Below are 19166 nucleotides of genomic sequence, written 5' to 3'. Positions count from 1 at the left end.
ACAGGCTTGTCTCCAAATGAAACAGCCGATATTGTAAATGACGCGATATGATAATCTCGGCTGTGCAATATCGTAAATCGCGATTATTTCGTAAATTGGCACATCCCTACTCTGCACTACTGTGAGTGAAGTGAAATCTTTTGGAATTTGAGATCCACGTCGACCCATGGACTCGGTTAAACTCAGCTTGCCGGTGGGGCTGACATCCGAGCTCCATATGTCTGTTGTGAAGCCCAGGGAAGCATCATTACCTTTAACCAGGAGCTCGGCGACGCGAGCCGCAACACTGTCACCTCCGGTAAGCACACATCTGAAAAATACCGTCTGCTCAGGATCGTGTAACGGGGCTCAACGTGCTCCATCGGCCTCTGAAAGCCAACGTCCTCACTGAATGGTTGCTCGTCCAAAGCGATGAACTCCATCACCTTCTTTGTGATTGTGCTTGTCTTGAGACGGTCCCCGGTAAACCTTTTTCCTCTTTTCAACGACGTGGGCCTCAGACGGAGTGGGCGCGCTCTGCCAGGCTTTCCTCTGATCTGCTGCAGCCTCCCTCTCATACTAAGATGAGAAATTAAAGCCGTCGTGCTGAAGGTTGTTGCAGGGGAACCCCCTCCGGATAGTTTGCTAGAGCCTTCATTGCAAACTGCAAATCTTTGCTCGCTCTCCAACACTTTGAAATATCTCCAGACTGCCGACATTTTGCCTGTTGCTGGTTGCGTCATTCCAGTCCTGGCATTAAATGGCGCTGGTTGCTTTAATTTCTTGCAAAAAAAAAATTGTATATATTATATTATATTATATTATTATATATATATGTTACCCTTTGTATTATGAACCAATGACTGATGGAATCGCTGCTGACCCGCCCCCTCGTAGCGACTCTTCCAGTCTCGAGCTGTTTATCTGCTCATATATTGCAGGTTCTGAGCGCCCTCTCTTGACCAGCACTGTGTCATATGCCATGATTCGGCCTTGCTATTAACTCAATCCACTGACAGCCAAATGTGGCTTTGTTTGCCATATTCGGACGAATATATTTGGTGCATCCCTGCATTCTACCTTCAGAAGAGAACCGTCAGAGAATCTCCTGCAGCACACGGCTTCCATCAGCAATGAGACCCCACTCCTCCAGATGAAGACGCGTTCATGTGTTGCATGTCAAGTTTTTTCATTGATTCTTGAAGCCCCACAGCCACTGTCAGTTTTCTTGGAATGAGCAGACTTGTTTCCAAATGTTAATGTTTTGAATGTAGCCTGTCCTGTCTCATCCACCCATCACTGTAAATCATTCTCATCCATCGCCTCTGTGACTTTTGTCTTGTTTCCCTGCAGAGAGTCTACAGAAACACATTGGTAACCTGAAGACGGGCTCCTTTGTGGAGCAGGAAGAACATGAAGCTCCACACATTAAAGAGGAGGATCCTGTTGAGACGACTGTTCCTGGTGGTGAAAGTGAGAATTCCCTGGACTCAGTGAGAGACTTGACCACCCAGCGACTCACTGCTGCTGCTGGAGAAATATTCACAGAGTTTGAACGAACTATCCTCCAGTACAAGGAGGAGGTGGACCGTCAGCGCAGACTGCTGGAAATCATCAGTAAACCTCAAATCAGGTTACACGGAACAGGTATGTAGAAGTCTGAATGAACACATGAATGTGACTTGTGGAGGATCTCCATTGTTTTGGCTGTGTTTGGTTTGTCCACCGCAGACAGAAGCAGGATTTGTGTCTGGTAAATTTTTAGAATCTGTATTCACCTTACTGTTGACTCCAAATATCAGGGTGTTTCACTTGCAGTCCATTTCCTTGGATGTTGTCGAACATCCTGTAGGTTTTATTTGGTGTTCCTCCTCTGAGCATCCCATAATCAGCTGGCGGTCACGTGGTTACCCCTGAACTGTCAAACCTAACCTAAACTCTCCCAAACTGGCAGCCTACTTCCTTCTTCTTCCCTCCTCTCTGAAGAGGGACTTGTCTGCAATAAAGAACAATTCAACATGTCTCTTCAACATAGCATTGTCGTGTTATTTATGCTACATTGGCAGCTGGGGAAACCTGTCTCTGTTACCCCGATTCAGAGACCACATACTAGAAGACAACAGAAGACAGATGGCAGCAGATCTTCCTCGCCTGATCTTCTAGTGTGTGGTGTTGCTCTGGAGCAGACCACACACGAGCAGATTCTGTCAGAGAATCGCTCCTCACTCTTCCAAATCTCGCGTAGTCAAACGTGACTTTGCCTAGTTTCCCTTCATTCCTGTGTTTACATTCATCTCCACTTTTAATAATAAGCAGAGAGCTCTTTCCGTCTGTACGTTCATTCATATTCTTTTTCACTGTAAAATAATGAATATATTTCACTGATATAAATTCATGTCTCCAGCTCTGACAGCTGAAACAGGATTTTTTTTGTCAAAGCAGCGCATTAACACCTGGTGAGGCGGAGCTGTTCACCCAATCAGGGAGCTCTATTCCGAGGGTGTGGACAGGTCGGCTTTCAGCTGATCGGCTCCTTTCAGAGCGCACCACACACCACAGGATTTGCAATGGGAAATATTAAAACCTTTTATAGTACAGGCAATTTCCGCACAAATTTCTACTGAAGATGTACAGAAAGTAAACTGAATACTGTTCTTGTACTGTTTGGAGTACATGCATGGTTGGGGTCTCTTTTGAAAGCTGACAACCTGTGTTTTCACCCAGTGCAGTCAGAATTACTCTAGGTGCTACTGCCACAGATTTATTTATGTTGCAACACACTGAATTAGGATGAATTTCATTCTCGCCTGAATTTTTCCCTCATAAAACACCTGGAAATAAGTGTGGAAGTACTGTAATAGCTTGAAAACACATTTTTGCTAAAGCCTGGGGTCTTGCATAGTTCAGGTCAAAATGTCAGAGCAGTACTACAAGAAATGAGTGTTTCACACATGTATTTGTACTGCTATGCCCCGGCGGGGTCAATTTTGGCCATCCTCTGTACACCCTCTGGATGCCCTCTGTACAATTATATGTGTTGGTTTTTAGCCCGTTTTTACATTATTTTCACTCCAAAAACTCATAAAGTACTCAAAAAATCACTTCAGATAGGCTTCAGTGTGGGATAAGGCACTTAGACTGAGAGGAGCAGAGAAAGGCCGCAGTTTTCAGCCCTCAGTACTGTCTGAAGTCCCAAAACCCCGCTTTCGGTCATCCAGCAAGCTCATTGGCTACCAGCCCTGTCAGTCAAACGTTTCCTCCGATGTGATTGGCTCAGAATTGATCAATGACGAGCGATGACGGAGGGTCCACCAGTCTCGGCAACGGTTGGCTGGTTAGCCCTCGGAGGCAGTGATGAATCACTTGATTGGTTGAAATGTGATGAATAAACATCAAAAACCATTCAGTCGCCATATTGGATATCCTCAGCGCAAGTGAAATTTTATTTCTGATTAAAATATGGATTATTATAGGACGTGCACGCAGAGAGACGCAGGCGTGCGCGCGTGGTTGCGCGTCTAATTCTGGATTATTTGCTTATTTCAACACATGTTTTGGACAAAATGCTGTACTTTCTAGCTTTGTCTGAATGCATATGTTTGGACTGTGGCAGTTTTTGCTGGAATATTTTCATCTGTGATTAGTTATGAGATCATATCACCCCAATATTAGCTTCCCTTCACTGGCTTCCCGTTAAATCTAGAATAGAATTCAAAATCCTCCTCTTAACCGATAAAGCCCTGAACAGCCATACCCTATCATATCTTAAACAGCTGTTAGTCCCTTACTGTCCCAGGAGAACGCTTCGTTCTCAGAGTGCTGGTCTGCTGGAGGTTCCTAGGTTCTCCAAAAGTAGAACAGGAGGTAGAGCCTTTAGCTATCAGGCTCCTGTTATGTGGAACCAGCTCCCAGTGTCTGTGAGGGTGGCTGACACAGTCTCGGTTTTTAAGACGAGGCTTAAAGCAATACTTCAACATTTTGGCAAATTGGCCCATTTAGCGCAATTCCTTAGTCATTTCGAACAGCATACTTACTGTTTTTGTGAGGGCGAGTTGTTGTTTATTCAGAGGCGAGTCGGGGAAGGTTTTCGGGACGGACACAATGGAAGTGGATGGTATTTTTGTTCCCCCTCGTCAAACTCATCAAATACAAAATCCAACAACCCCAAAACACTTTGGTGGACACGTTATAATCCACACATTCACTACGCTGTGGAACACCAACAAATAATATTGTAACGTTACGACACTGAAGCAAATACTGGGAACTACTTTTTCTTTTGAAATCACTACGCATAGACGCCATGTTTAGTAAGTAGTTCCGTCTTAGCAATCTTCGCATAAACAACTCAGTCTCGTAATTTTGCATTAATATTTCACAGAAACGACCATGTTGTAATTAGCACTTCATAAATAAAGCTGAATTGAATTGAATTGAATTAACTACCGTATTGGCCCGAATATAAGATGTTTTTTTCCAGGAATGGTACTCTCAAAAATGGGGTCGTGCTATAATCGAGGACTAGATGGGGCCAAAGTACCGGTGGCCTGGACTGCCTCTGCTTGCATGCAGTGGCTCAGCTGCCTCGTTAGGGGGAGCTAGTGAGCTGGACAGAGTGTCAGCCTACAGCGGTGTGAGAAGAAGACTGAGCAGTGTGGCTGCTGTTTGTTTTTCTAAGGTTCATTTCAAACAGCGCATCGAAAATGTCTGCCTGTAAGTACTTGAGTATACTTAGTTGATGTTCAGGATGGAGGTGAAATTTATACTTGTGAGTTTGTCAGTTTGTTTTGAAGTTTCAACACAGATGCTAATTTCGTTAGCATGTGAATGGCGTTTCCATGAATGGTTAGCATTGAGCTAGCGGCTTTGATTTTAAATACTGACTTGTTTTGTTTTTAGACAGTGATGTATGTTGTGATCTATCTTGTGTTCACTTATATGTATATCTTGTTTGTTATTGAACCTTTGAGGGCGCTTAATTGTTGCTTATTGTTGCTTATTTTGAGAAAGAGAATATATTTTTTATTTAATACTGCAGTAGTATTTTTTTAATCTTAAATCACGTGAAATGTTATCACCGTTGTGAGTTTTTGAGTTCAGAATAATTGTACATTAAAAAGCTCTTTTATGAGTAACCTTATTGTCTTCCAACATATTTTTATTTTCACAAAATGATATTTGAAAAATAGGGGTCGTCTTATAATCAGACTCTTATATTCGGGCCAATACGGTAATTTTATTGAATTATGAGTTTGAGTAAATTGCCATTTACTAATCAATAGTAACAGATCATTTGCTGTGAGTCACTAGTAACAATCAGTTATGCTGTAATTGATTATTGATTAAAGATTATTGGATGTACCACTTGTAAAAGGTTAACACAAAAAGGAAATTGGTATTCCACCAACTGCTCAGCAGCTAAAGGTTTGTGTCAAGCAGTGATATAAAGACTGCTTGCTGTTTTTTAAAGTTTGAAACTGCAACTGTAGATGTGTAACAGCTGTGCCCCCTTCTGCCTGTCAGACTGGGGTCCCTGGTAGCTCCCTCCACTGCTTTGTTCAACAATAATCACGGTGCTGTTTATCGTCCAGTTTTTGATCCACACACTCCAATATAAGCTAAACCTTTTCCACTTTCCACAGTAATTGTCTGCTTACCAGTGCAGATACGTTTTCACCAGTTCAAAATGAAACAAGCACCATTAAATGCTAAGTCATTCCACTCCATGGTCTAAAACTGATTCTCCCTCAGTCAGCCACCTCTGAGTGCCTCACCTGGCTGATTACATGACCTGACCCTGTTCACGGCAGGGATGTGTCAAGTGGTGGGAAACTCAGAGCAAAAATAAATGAACAGCAATACTAATGAAACACATATCCAGAAGTGTTGCTGACAGTAACTAACCTTTTATCTTGGAATTTTTTTGTCTCTCCAGAGCTTCCACAGCACCGTGACTGTGTGGAGGAGCAGCTCTTTAAACTGGAAACAAACTACTGTCTAGAGCAGGAAGAACCAGAACCTCCACAGATCAAAGAGGAACAAGAAGAACCAGAACCTCCACAGATCAAAGAGGAACTAGAAGAACCAGAACCTCCACAGATCAAAGAGGAACTAGAAGAACCAGGACTCCTCCAGTTTAAAGAGATCCAGGAGGAACCAAAGCCTTTAAAGTTTGAGGAGCAGGAGGAACTCTGTACCAACCAGGAGGGAGAGCGGCTCATCCTGAAGTTTGAAGGTGAAACCTTGAAGGTCCCTTCTGTTCAGGAGCAAAGCTACCTGAGTGAACCAGAAGTAGCAGACACTGAGCAGTTCCTCTCTCTTGACTCTGAAGTCCATGATGTGACAAAACATATTGACTCAGAATCAACTAGAAGTGCAGAGATGAGCAAAATCAGCGTATTTCAAAGTGACTGTGTGGAGAACGTTCCTGTGTCAGAGAATCAGGCTGAGTGTGAAAATATTCTTTGTGAGGAAACCTGTGGGAAAACTGTCTGGAAAAAACATAAATTATGTCAGAACTTAGGAAGTGTCACTGAGAAGAAAAACATAGTCTGTGAAACGTGTGGAAAAAGTTTCAAGCAAAACTGTCATTTGTTGCGCCACATTAGAACTCACACAGGTGAGAAGCCATATTCTTGTGAAACATGTGGGAAAGGTTTCAGTGTAAAGGGTCATTTGTTGCTCCACAGTAGAACTCACACAGGTCAGAAGCCATATTCTTGTGAAGCGTGTGGGAAAGGTTTCAGTAGCAGCAGTCATTTGTTGGTCCACATGAGAACTCACACAGGTGAGAAGCCATATTCCTGTGAAACATGTGGAAAAAGTTTCAGTCAAAGCTCTAATTTGTGGCTCCACATCAGGACTCACACAGGTGAGAAGCCATATTCTTGTGAAACATGTGAGAAAAGTTTCACTCTGAAGAGTCATTTGTTGCTTCACAATAGAACTCACACAGGTGAGAAGCCATATTCTTGTGAAACATGTGGGAAAAGTTTTGGTCGACATGATACATTGCTGAAGCATGTGAAAACTCACAGGTGAGAAGCTGTATTCTTGTAAAACGTGACAAAAGTGTCAGTTAAATCTCTCGTCTGAGTTGTCGCATAAGAACTCGCATAGCTGAGAAGTTTCTTGTTCTTGTAAAGTGTGATCAAAGCTTCAGTCACCAGTCTGGTCTGAGACATCACACGCTGTATCAGCAGCAGTTGAAAATTGTAATGTTAAAAGGTTGCAGAGCAGAAATTAAAGCATGAGTTAACGAGCATTGTGTTGATTTTGCAGTAAAAACACTTCCCCAGTTTGAGTTGACCTGTATGACATGTAAAGCCAGGAAACAAACCCATCGTTCCTAAATCTCTGTACAAATGGGCCGCAACATTGAGCCTCGGGCCTTGCCATGGCTGCAGTCTGCAAAGTGCTGATGAGGATGTGTCTTATCTACGCTGACTGGGGATTTGTTATGTTTTACCTGTCCAACTGTTGCTTTGTGAACCCTCCGATCAGGACTTCAGATAAGCAACTGACACCAGTCTTTACCCATGAACCATATGTTATACCGCCTAGACATATAGACATAGATATCTAGACGTAGTTGTCTAGATACGCGTGTACGCCAAGTAGTACATTCAAATCGAAGATATATCTGCATATATGACATATCTCGCAACACCGGGCTGTCCTGGAGGAGAGGCGTGAGCGGACCATGATGAAAAATTGGTGATACTAATGAATTTTTGGACGATTAAAGCCGTTTTAGGAGTGGCTATATGGGTGAGTGTATTGTTCTACTTCATTCTATGAACAATGTGAAAACTGTTTAAACCGAACTTATCCTTTAAATGTGCATTAAGGAGTTTGCACATTTCACGCAAAAGCCCCTGCAGGCCTTGGATGTAACTGCAGCTTATATCCCTTTCACACTGCAACTAGCGGGTCGACCCGTGTTTTCGACCCGCTAATAATCGCCTTTTGTGTCCTTTCACACTGCCTGCAGACCCAAGTCTAAACCGCATGCTGGCGAGCCGTGTCGCTGCGTCTTCCCGCGCTGATAGTGTCCCGCGTTGATGACATCATCAGCACGATGGAGCAAAGCGAAAGTAAACAATGCAGCGGAACACAGTCCCCGTTGCCTGTTGACGAATCTCCTCTTCCCCACGGATCCAGAGGAGCTCTCTGGTCTCGCTATCTTGCCAATACTGGGTCATCTTGACGAAGGAAATCTCACGCTGTGTCCAGAAACAACAACTAGCGCGCTAACGTAGCCACGCTGCGTTGACGTCATCACGTAAATTACCGCCTTTCACACTCCCTTTCACCCCTCCCACTAAAAAGCCGATAGTAGCCGACCCGCTAAAAACCCGCGTCGATTGCAGGGTTGAAAAACCCGGGTTCAATGCCGAGTGAACACTTTCACACTGCTATGAGGAGTCGATTAATTAGCGGGTTTAAACGGGTTTTTTGGCCAGTGTGAAAGGGGCTTTAGTGAAATACTCGTGCCTGTGGCTTGCGTCCATATACGTGCACGGAAGAGGGGAACTCCTTCCTCGCTCTTTAAGTAGCGCTCGAGCAAAATTTAAGTTTCTTTTACCTGGTGGGGTCTGTGCTGGAGTTGTGGCAGTGCCAGAAGCCAGTCTTTTCTTACTTTCTGGAGATCCATCCTCAATACTGTTCAGTTGTTGCCCGCTAAGCATCTGGCGGAGTAATGGCGGACAAAGTGAAACCTAAGAAAATCAGGTCAGCAGGAGCATGCATTACGTCACATCATCTCAATTTCTCCCCCCAAAAATTCTGGTGCCGCATCGGCACTGCAACTTTCAAGTGACAATTTAGCGCTATTAGAGGTACTTGCAATGAATATGTCAGGGCACATTGTAGGGGAGAGTGGGGTAAGTAGTGCCAATTTTTACTCAAAGTGACTTTTACACAAGGGGATAACAGGAATGCCTGCAAATAAAATATGTTCACATAATTTAGGATGTTGTGTATCCGTGGGAGCAATCACTTTGGATCTTAAATAAACTGTGAGAAATATAGCTTTGGAAAAAGAAGTGGTTTTGTGGCACAACTTACCCCAAGTGTGGGGTAAATTGTGCCATTAGTCAGAATATACTGGGGTAAATTGTGCCACTGATAACTGAAGTAAAAAAGATCATTTTAAGATCAAAAATGATAATGATAGACAAAAACAAGACAAATTCAATACAAAAGTACTTGTTTAATGCTTATTTAAAGTTTTAACATCATCAAAGGCCAATTTGCTTCAACAAGGCCCAGTGCCACATGAACACATGCTAAGAACAAAATCAAAAATCAAAAATGAGCACCTGACTGCATCTGCATCTGAATATCTGCACAGATTCGACTTACTACTGGACATTCCACTTGTCAGTGCTGCAGTGGAATATGAACTCCCTTCTGGCTCGATCACCACGCTTTTATGATGTGGGAAATTTTTTAAGCACACCACCTCGAGGGATGACTCCTTCATCATTCTCTCTAAATGTGAAGATGGACTTTCCATCAACAGGCCTCATAACTTTGCTTCAGAAACTTTGAAAAGTTGGAACCCTGTCTGTCTTCCTTTTGTATCTGTGTGACATGATGGATTTTGATCTGAAATTAAGAATGACACAGTTTTAGTGATCAAATGGCAGAATAAGATGTACAATAACAATAAATACAATAAAGTAATATATAGTAAATAATCATAAGTTGGGTTAAGTTGTGCCAGTAGCGAGGTTAACAGGGGCGCCGATCTGACAGTCGGTGCGCGGCGCTTCCCACTTCCGCGTCGGAAGCGGCGCGTCCTGTGTGAACCAGGCGTTTGTCCCCTTCTGTCAGCGGGCCTGCCCAACCATCTGAAAGACTGCCCTATCTCTCAATGATAAAGAATCCTTTAAAAAATTCCTGGATCCAGACAGTGATCCGGATCATCACCAAAATGTAATGGATTCTAAGTTAGCCCAAGACCCACCTTTCCACAAAGTTTCATTGCAATCCGTCCATTACTTTTTCCATAATCTTGTTAACAAACCAACCAACCAACCAACCAACAAACCGACATGATTACATAACCTCCTGGCGGAGGTAATAAGGTTGAAAAATCATTGCTGTCAGCCTTGCAGTGCACAGGAGCAGCCAGCGAGGCAAGAGACACAATTGAGCTTATGGTGTCAAATAACACTGGGATTTTTCTTATTTGATGCTATCAGTGCAGCATAGCATTTTAGTGGCGCCACTTGGAGTATAATGGAGCCACAGAGTGAATTAAAACAGCATATAAGGCCATCAGCATCAGCGCAGTGGGTCACATCACGAGTGTCAAACAGGGAAATGATCCTCATTTCTACCTTTGTAGAGGCAGGCTGAGGTTCAGATGGAATAATCAGTTCAAAAAACACACAGCTGTGGTCACTCCGATGGACATCCTCTACACACACGTTTCCAACATGGAGGCCTATAGAGTGAAGACCAGGTTCAGAGTATGACCTTTGCTGTGGGAGGGGACCTGCTGAAAATTAAAGGATTCAGTCAGAGATGAGAGCTCAGCTGCTGGGTTACACTGAGCCATTGTCAACGTCACTTTGTTTGAACATATTAAAGTGGCTCCTCAATAACAGCGATCAAAACCAGCGGGCATCAGTGGCATTTTGAGAGTGAATCTTATAATATATTGCCACTGAATATGCTCATGTGGCCATTCAGATCTTTTACCCCGGCTACTACTATTCAGCGCAATCCACGTGCCGATTGTGCCGAGCGTGAGGACTCCGCTTCCACCTTCTCCCAAGCCAGCTGCCAGGATGCCCCCCGCGAGCCTGTGGAGCACCTCGTGGGGCTCTTCACGTCTGCCGCTGAGCGCACCGGCCTCGCACTGCCGCCGCAGCCTTTTTGCACTCGGGCTAGCAACCCAGTCACGGACTTGGTCCCGGACTGCCGTGCTATGTCCCGCCGTGCCATCTTTTCTAGTGAATGTGCAGCGGGACTGGGGTATGCCGCTCACCGCCAAGGGGGCAGAGAAAGGCTTCTGCGAATATTGCTGTGTGGATGGCTCGCCGCCAGTCTCCGGAGTACCTGCAATCGAGGACTCCATCAGACTGCTTCCTACCGAGATCCTCCGCCTGGCCTTGCGGAAAGCCGATGCTGCCGTCAGAGAGGGACAGGCGCATGGCAGGCTTTCTGGATAGAGCTTACGCTAGCGGCAATCAAACGTTCAACCGAGCTAACAGCATGACCTTTCTACTGGGCTCCATCGACAAGATCTGCCACAAGAGAACCCAGTTATCTTCCAAAGATATCGAAGAGATTCAGAATACGGCCGAGGTCCTGATGCGGATGTGCCAAGCTATCGCCATCAATGGAAGCCGCGTCATGGCCAATGCACAGCTCGCCATGAGACACCTGTGGCTCGGTCTCTCCTCCCCTCTCTGAGTGGGACCAGTGAGGAGTCTTGGGGCTCCCCCTGTCCACCTCCTTCCTCTTCGGACGTGACAATACAGGTCATCATCGAGCGTCTGGAGGCGGCGGCGTGAGGCTCCCAGCAGCTCGCCCCACACCTGCAGCCCCGACGTGACTCCCACCCGCAGCGACGACGTCCTGCGGAGCAGCGGAGACCAGCCCCCTGGAGTACCCAGGCGTCTGGCCAGACCCGGCTTTTTACCTGCTGACCCTCCTCCCGGGGTGCCGACATGCCGAGATGATCCTGTGCTCCCAAGCCGTGGAGGTGCAGAGGTGTCACGGTGGGTGACATCTACCAGACTGTACAAATGACCTCATTCTTTCTGCTCAAACTGCTCTTGAAACATGACCTTTTTGGACTGTTTGCACTATATCAGAGATTTATATTGCACATTCTAATTGCACACTGTATATAGTACAGTATATACTTTCTTCTTATTTATATTATTTGGAATGTGTTGGTGTTTATTTTGGGTATTCAAATATGTGTACGTAGTTCAACGAATTAGAAGGCTACCTAGTGTGCGGCAACAATAGGTGCAAAATGTGAGCATGTCAGTGTTGAAATGTGTGACTTGTAGAAAAGGATTTGTGCACCTGTAAATATGATTTGTTCACCTGAAATTATGATTTTGTGAATATGTATTTTTGTTTTGTTTTGTGTGAAGAAAAAAAATTGGCACAAGAAATTAATTTACAAGTACACAACTCATAGAGTGTGGGACACCAAATTTGCTGATACACATACAAAGTCAATGTTACAGGTGCTCAAACATTTGCACCTGAAATACCTTCATAAATATCTACCACCATTCCATTTAAAATTGTCAAAATTTGAGCATTTAAATGCATTAACAGAAATACTTTTCATTTTAAGATTATGGCTGCATTACTTGTCATGTGAATAAATTAATTGTTCCACCTGCATTTTCGGTTTCTTCTTTGGTTACACATTTCATGACTTGTTTGTGTTGAGGTTTGTTTTATGGATTTTTTTCATCAATAATAAAGTATGAAATCACTTGTGTCGTAGAGTTTCTGTATTTACAAAGGGATTCTTCCAGCAGGAGCCTCGGTGGGAGATGTCACTGTGAGGTTCTTTCAGAGCTCCACTCCAGATGTCATGAAAAGCTTTGGCTTCCAAGTGAGCTGAGGTTGTGTTCAGCTTGTGTCTTTCCTCGTGTCTCCAGCAGGTGGCAGTATGAAGCTGAAGGTTGTTTGTGATCCTGCAGAAAAGTGAGAGAAGAAGAAGCAGCAGGAAGTGTGTATCGTGTGAGTCTGTCTTCTGTGTCCTCCCGTCTCTTTTCCTTCACCAACAATGAGTTCAGTTCAGGCTTTGAGAGAGTTTATCAACCAGAGACTAACTGCTGCTGCTGGAGAAATCTTCACCGTGTTTGAAGCAACTATCGTCCACTACGAGGAAGAGATGGCTCGTCAGCGCGAGCTGCTTCAGATCAGCTGCCAGCATCATCAGATCAAGTTAACAGGTATGGAGGAGTCTGAATGGAGACATTAGAGAGTGGCTGGTGGAGGAACTCCGCGGTTGTTCCTGCTTTGATTGATCCTCCAGTGCGAACATTCCTGGTTATTATCTGTCCGTCTGCTGTTGTGTTTCATCGTACAAGAGTCAGCCCGGTCTGTTTACTTTAAGGCCATCCGTTTTCCGGATTGATATGGGTAAACGAAAAACCATCCCATTCCCCCTGTCCGTTTGGAATAAGGTAAACAAAAAACGGCCAGCTGGCTGGTTGTTTCTGCACAGTTTTTAATGTTTCTACAGTTTGAAATTAAATCTTTAATTTTGTTAGAATACATATGTCAATGTTCACTGTTTTTTTGCACATGTTTGCTCAACCATAATGTGCAGATCATGTAAAAAAACCAGCTTGACTGCTTGAAAATATTCATGAAAATATTCATGCAGTCAATAATATTCAACAAAATAAAAGCAAGAATAAACACTAAAGGAAATTGTACTTAAGTCAAAGGGGTAAATCTGGAACACTCTGGACAAGGAACTTAAAAATGGCAAAGTCTTTAATATATTCCAAAAATTATACAAAACAAGAGTCATTAAGAAATACATTACGTTGAAACAGCAAATAAACACAACAACACATACCATAAAAAATTCACAACCAAGCTAAACATTTTCTTTTTTTTCTTTAACTAATCAATAATTAATTTTTTATTTTTGTTTTTGTTTTTTGTAATTATTTCCATTTACCATTTATTCTGAATGCTATTCGCGACCTGAAAAAGGGAAGGGGGAGATGAATAAAGAAAAAGGATGAAAACTAGACAGAAAAAGAGAGGATAGGGAAAGGGAAATGAAAAAGAGAAGAAAGAGTAGAACAAAAAGGAAGGAAAAGGAGTAATGGGAATAGAAGGAAAAAAATGAAATAAAAAATAAAGGACAGGAAAAAATGGGAAAAAAAATATTACTCCCTTTGCTATGTTCTATTTGGACTGTTGTCTGTGGTTCGACTTTTGTATGGTTTTGTTTTTTTTAGGGCTGTCAAATGATTAAAATTTTTAATCAGATTAATCACAGCTTACAAATTAATTAATCATGATTAATCACAAATAATCACAATTTCCAACCATGTCTGAAATACACCCTTTTCTCCTGTATTGCATTAACAAAAAAACGACAGGACATGATTATATATATTTGACACATGATGTGTTTTATATTTAAGGCTCCAAATAAAATAAATATTCAAAAAACTAAAACATGCACACCATAACATAATGTCTGTGTGTGTGCAGTGCTCCCTCTGCAGTCCCTCTAAAGTTGGCTTTTGGCAGGAGTTTGGCAAGAGATACCACACTTTTTTCTTGCACAATTAAACAGGGCATTCTAAGCCAGTGTTTCTTTTTGTGTGGAAAACAGAAAACTGCTTCAACATTTTTTTTTATCAAACAAGTAGAATCCATGGAGCCAGCCAGCTTGTCTCCCTCCATATTGCTTTCTTCTTCTGTTTTGATAAATGAATTGACGCCAGGCCTCCTTTGCCTCCTGTCTGCTGCCCGTCCATGCTTCACGTGTCCGCGTGGGTGTGCGCAGCGCGTTGGTCTGCGTGACGTAAAAATCGTCATGAATTCCTGTCCGCTGGGGTCCACGCGGACCGAACCGCGGACGTCCGCGCAGCTGCCAGATTGTAGTGTGGGAGAAAGCGCGTGCGCATCGGTGGTGCGCGGACACTCCAAAGCAGACGCGGAAACGCGTACATGTGAAGCATGGACTAGCCGAGCTGAGGTGAGGCTTCTTCTTCTTCTTCTTCGTTTGCTGGCAGCTTGCAGGCAGCTTGCATTCCACGCGGGTGCACTACCGCCACCCGCTGGTAGAGGTGAGGCTTGTCATGATGCGCATGCGTTAAAAATTTTAATCAGATTATTTACATAAATTAATTAACGCAATTAACACGTTATTTTTGACAGCCCTAGTTTTTTTTTTTTTTTTTTTTTCCCCCATACAGCGGTGAGATAAAGGTGGGCAAAATAAGCTTCAGCTTCAGCCCTAAACCTTTTCGGTCAAACTTTTGTACCTTTTGTATTTTTCTGTTTGTTATGCTTTATGACCTAAATAAAATCTATCTATGTAAAAATAGGTTTCTTATGAAGAAGGCCGGTGTCCATCAGGCACCGAGTCGGAGCCAGAAGGAATCTGTCTTTCACAGGTTTGTGTGCAGTTCTGTTGTGGAAAAATGATCTACACAGTAGTTCAACCTGTGAGGAATAAAGAAACCAAGATGGTCTTTGTGTTGTCTTGAAGCTTCAGGACACAGAGCCATGCTGTCTGCAGGACAGCTCGCTCCTGGGTCGGTGTTGTTGAGTTCATAGAACACAAATGCTTGCTCGCTCTGGAGGGAGAGACGCTTCACAATTCACGCTGACATAAAGCTGTTGACTGACACGGTGTGATGGCAGTGTGCTGGTAAATATATTTTCATCTGAGCTCAAAGTTTGTGCAGATAATCTTCAAGGAAGCAACTGAAACTGTGCATTAAAAAAAAATAGAACTGGAACATTTCATTCAGCTGAGCATCAGTTCAAAACACTTCAAAACATTACATGCAACTGGGGATGTATTGAAATTAAAATTTGTGACTGAAGACGATTGAAATTGAAATGCTTTGGACGAATGCCAAATACTGAATGTGGTGAAGTTTTTTCCGCTTTTTTGTTTTAATTGCATAAACAGCCTAGAATAAAGTTTTAGACATATGTTTAAAAAAGTAAATATTTATTGAATATTCTGACAAAAGAAGCAAAACAAATTTTTTCATTTGTATTAGACTTTCAAACAAAACATGCATTCCAAAAAATAACTGAGGTGCATTTAAGTTGAAAAACCCACAACAAATAAATTATTGTCCTTTTGGCTCCACTACAGTAGATTGGCTAACAATGTAAACAGAAGGCTCAAATAAATAAACATATCGTTTGAAAGTTCGCGAGACGTAGAACATCAACAGACTTTATTTGAACTCCCAAGATGAACGACAAGCCCACAGGATGGCGACAAGGGGCAGCACATAACATTCAGGTGCGTGACGCTCTTTCACTACTCCAGAGGATTATGAGGTTAATTTTGGTCAGAGGAGAGCGCGGATAGATGGAAAATGACCACAAAACAGTAAGGAAATAAAATATGTTGTGTTTGGTGTGAATAGCTTTGAGATTTGGTGAAGAAGTGTGTGAGAAACATGCGCTCTGAGGCCTTGGCTGTGAAATGTGAAGATGGGTTTTCGGTTCGTTTTTCTCCCTGACGGGAGGCGGTCCGCTCAGAGAATATTCTGCCTGGTGTCATCTTAAAGAGCAGCTTTTCTAGTTTCATATGAGGCCCAGTATGTTGGGGTGGAGCAGACGGATCTCTGGTTCTGTTGGGTTTTGTGTCGGGAGGTGCGGGTGAGGGGGGGCGGTACAGTGTCTGTCGGGCTGAAGGCGTTAACGCCTTGTTTTCATCATCCTGGCATAAAAGTACTTACTTTAGGGGTTTTGTATGGATGTGGGACTTCTGGGACTTACTTACATTTTGCTGCAGAGGCTTTGACACCTTGGCTAAGACCAATAGCTGTTTGTTTCAGTAACAGGCTTGTCTCCAAATGAAACAGCCGATATTGTAAATGACGCGATATGATAATCTCGGCTGTGCAATATCGTAAATCGCGATTATTTCGTAAATTGGCACATCTCTACTCTGCACTACTGTGAGTGAAGTGAAATCTTTTGGAATTTGAGATCCACGTCGACCCATGGACTCGGTTAAACTCAGCTTGCCGGTGGGGCTGACATCCGAGCTCCATATGTCTGTTGTGAAGCCGAGGGAAGCATCATTACCTTTAACCAGGAGCTCGGCGACGCCAGCTGCAACACTGTCACCTCCGGTAAGCACACATCTGAAAAATACCGTCTGCTCAGGATCGTGTAACGGGGCTCAACGTGCTCCATCGGCCTCCGAAAGCCAACGTCCTCACTGAATGGTTGCTCGTCCAAAGCGATGAACTCCATCACCTTCTTTGTGATTGTGCTTGTCTTGAGACGGTCCCCGGTAAACCTTTTTCCTCTTTTCAACGACGTGGGCCTCAGACGGAGTGGGCGCGCTCTGCCAGGCTTTCCTCTGATCTGCTGCAGCCTCCCTCTCATACTAAGATGAGAAATTAAAGCCGTAGTGCTGAAGGTTGTTGCAGGGGAACCCCCTCCGGATAGTTTGCCAGAACATTCATTGCAAACTGCAAATCTTTGCTCGCTCTCCAACACTTTGAAATATCTCCAGACTGCCGACATTTTGCCTGTTGCTGGTTGCGTCATTCCAGTCCTGGCATTAAATGGCGCTGGTTGCTTTAATTTCTTGCAAAAAAAAATTATATATATTATTCATTCATTTTCTGCCGCTTTATCCCTTTCGGGGTCGCGGGTGGCTGGAGCCGATCCCAGCTGCTGTGGGCGAAGGCGGGGTACACCCTGGACAGTTCGCCAGTCTGTCGCAGGGCTGACATATATAGACAAACAACCATTCACTCACACATTCATACCGAGGGGCAATTTAGGGTGATCAATTAACCTACCATGCATGTTTTTGGACTGTGGGAGGAAGCCGGAGTACCCGGAGGGAACCCACGCACACACGGGGAGAACATGCAAACTCCACACAGAAAGGCCCTGAGCCCCGGCCGGTATTTGAACCCAGGACCTTCTTGCTGTGAGGCAAGAGCGCTAACCACTGCGCCACCGTGCAGCCCTATATATATTATATTATATTATATTATATTATTATATATATGTTACCCTTTGTATTATGAACCAATGACTGATGGAATCGCTGCTGACCCGCCCCCTCGTAGCGACTCTTCCAGTCTCGAGCTGTTTATCTGCTCATATATTGCAGGTTCTGAGCGCCCTCTCTTGACCAGCACTGTGTCATATGCCATGATTCGGCCTTGCTATTAACTCAATCCACTGACAGCCAAATGTGGCTTTGTTTGCCATATTCGGACGAATATATTTGGTGCATCCCTGCATTCTACCTTCAGAAGAGAACCGTCAGAGAACCGTCAGAGAATCTCCTGCAGCACACGGCTTCCATCAGCAATGAGACCCCACTCCTCCAGATGAAGACGCGTTCATGTGTTGCATGTCAAGTTTTTTCATTGATTCTTGAAGCCCCACAGCCACTGTCAGTTTTCTTGGAATGAGCAGACTTGTTTCCAAATGTTAATGTTTTGAATGTAGCCTGTCCTGTCTCATCCTTCCATCACTGTAAATCATTCTCATCCATCGCCTCTGTGACTTTTGTCTTGTTTCCCTGCAGAGAGTCTACAGAAACACATTGGTAACCTGAAGACGGGCTCCTTTGTGGAGCAGGAAGAACATGAAGCTCCACACATTAAAGAGGAGGATCCTGTTGAGACGACTGTTCCTGGTGGTGAAAGTGAGAATTCCCTGGACTCAGTGAGAGACTTGACCACCCAGCGACTCACTGCTGCTGCTGGAGAAATATTCACAGAGTTTGAACGAACTATCCTCCAGTACAAGGAGGAGGTGGACCGTCAGCGCAGACTGCTGGAAATCATCAGTAATCCTCAAATCAGGTTACACGGAACAGGTATGTAGAAGTCTGAATGAACACATGAATGTGACTTGTGGAGGATCTCCATTGTTTTGGCTGTGTTTGGTTTGTCCACCGCAGACAGAAGCAGGATTTGTGTCTGGTAAATTTTTAGAATCTGTATTCACCTTACTGTTGACTCCAAATATCAGGGTGTTTCACTTGCAGTCCATTTCCTTGGATGTTGTCAAAACATCCTGTACGTTTTATTCGGTGTTCCTCCTCTGAGCATCCCATAATCAGCTGGCGGTCACGTGGTTACCCCTGAACTGTCAAACCTAACCTAAACTCTCCCAAACTGGCAGCCTACTTCCTTCTCCTTCCCTTCCCTCCTCTCTGAAGAGGGACTTGTCTGCAACTAAAGAACAATTCAACATATCTCTTCAACATAGCATTGTCGTGTTATTTATGCTACATTGGCAGCTGGGGAAACCTGTCTCTGTTACCCCGATTCAGAGACCACATACTAGAAGACAACAGAAGACAGATGGCAGCAGATCTTCCTCGCCTGATCTTCTAGTGTGTGGTGTTGCTCTGGAGCAGACCACACACTAGCAGATTCTGTCAGAGAATCGCTCCTCACTCTTCCAAATCTCGCGTAGTCAAACGTGACTTT

The 19166-nt window shown here is 43.9% G+C and overlaps 1 protein-coding gene across 1 annotated transcript in view; it reads left to right on the top strand.

Annotated features, from left to right (window-relative positions):
* LOC115382828 (uncharacterized) overlaps window positions 1-19166 on the top strand; it is a 172610-nt gene that overhangs the window by 3772 nt on the left and 149672 nt on the right. Inside the window, exon 2 of the mRNA XM_030084746.1 lies at window positions 1333-1626. Coding sequence (XP_029940606.1) covers window positions 1333-1626 — 294 coding nt within the window. The remainder of the gene's footprint in view (window positions 1-1332; window positions 1627-19166) is intronic.

The sequence above is a fragment of the Salarias fasciatus genome (assembly GCF_902148845.1).
Source record: "Salarias fasciatus chromosome 7 unlocalized genomic scaffold, fSalaFa1.1 super_scaffold_4, whole genome shotgun sequence".
In the NCBI taxonomy this organism is placed as follows: domain Eukaryota; kingdom Metazoa; phylum Chordata; class Actinopteri; order Blenniiformes; family Blenniidae; genus Salarias; species Salarias fasciatus.
This window is presented reverse-complemented; position numbering and strand designations above follow the sequence as displayed.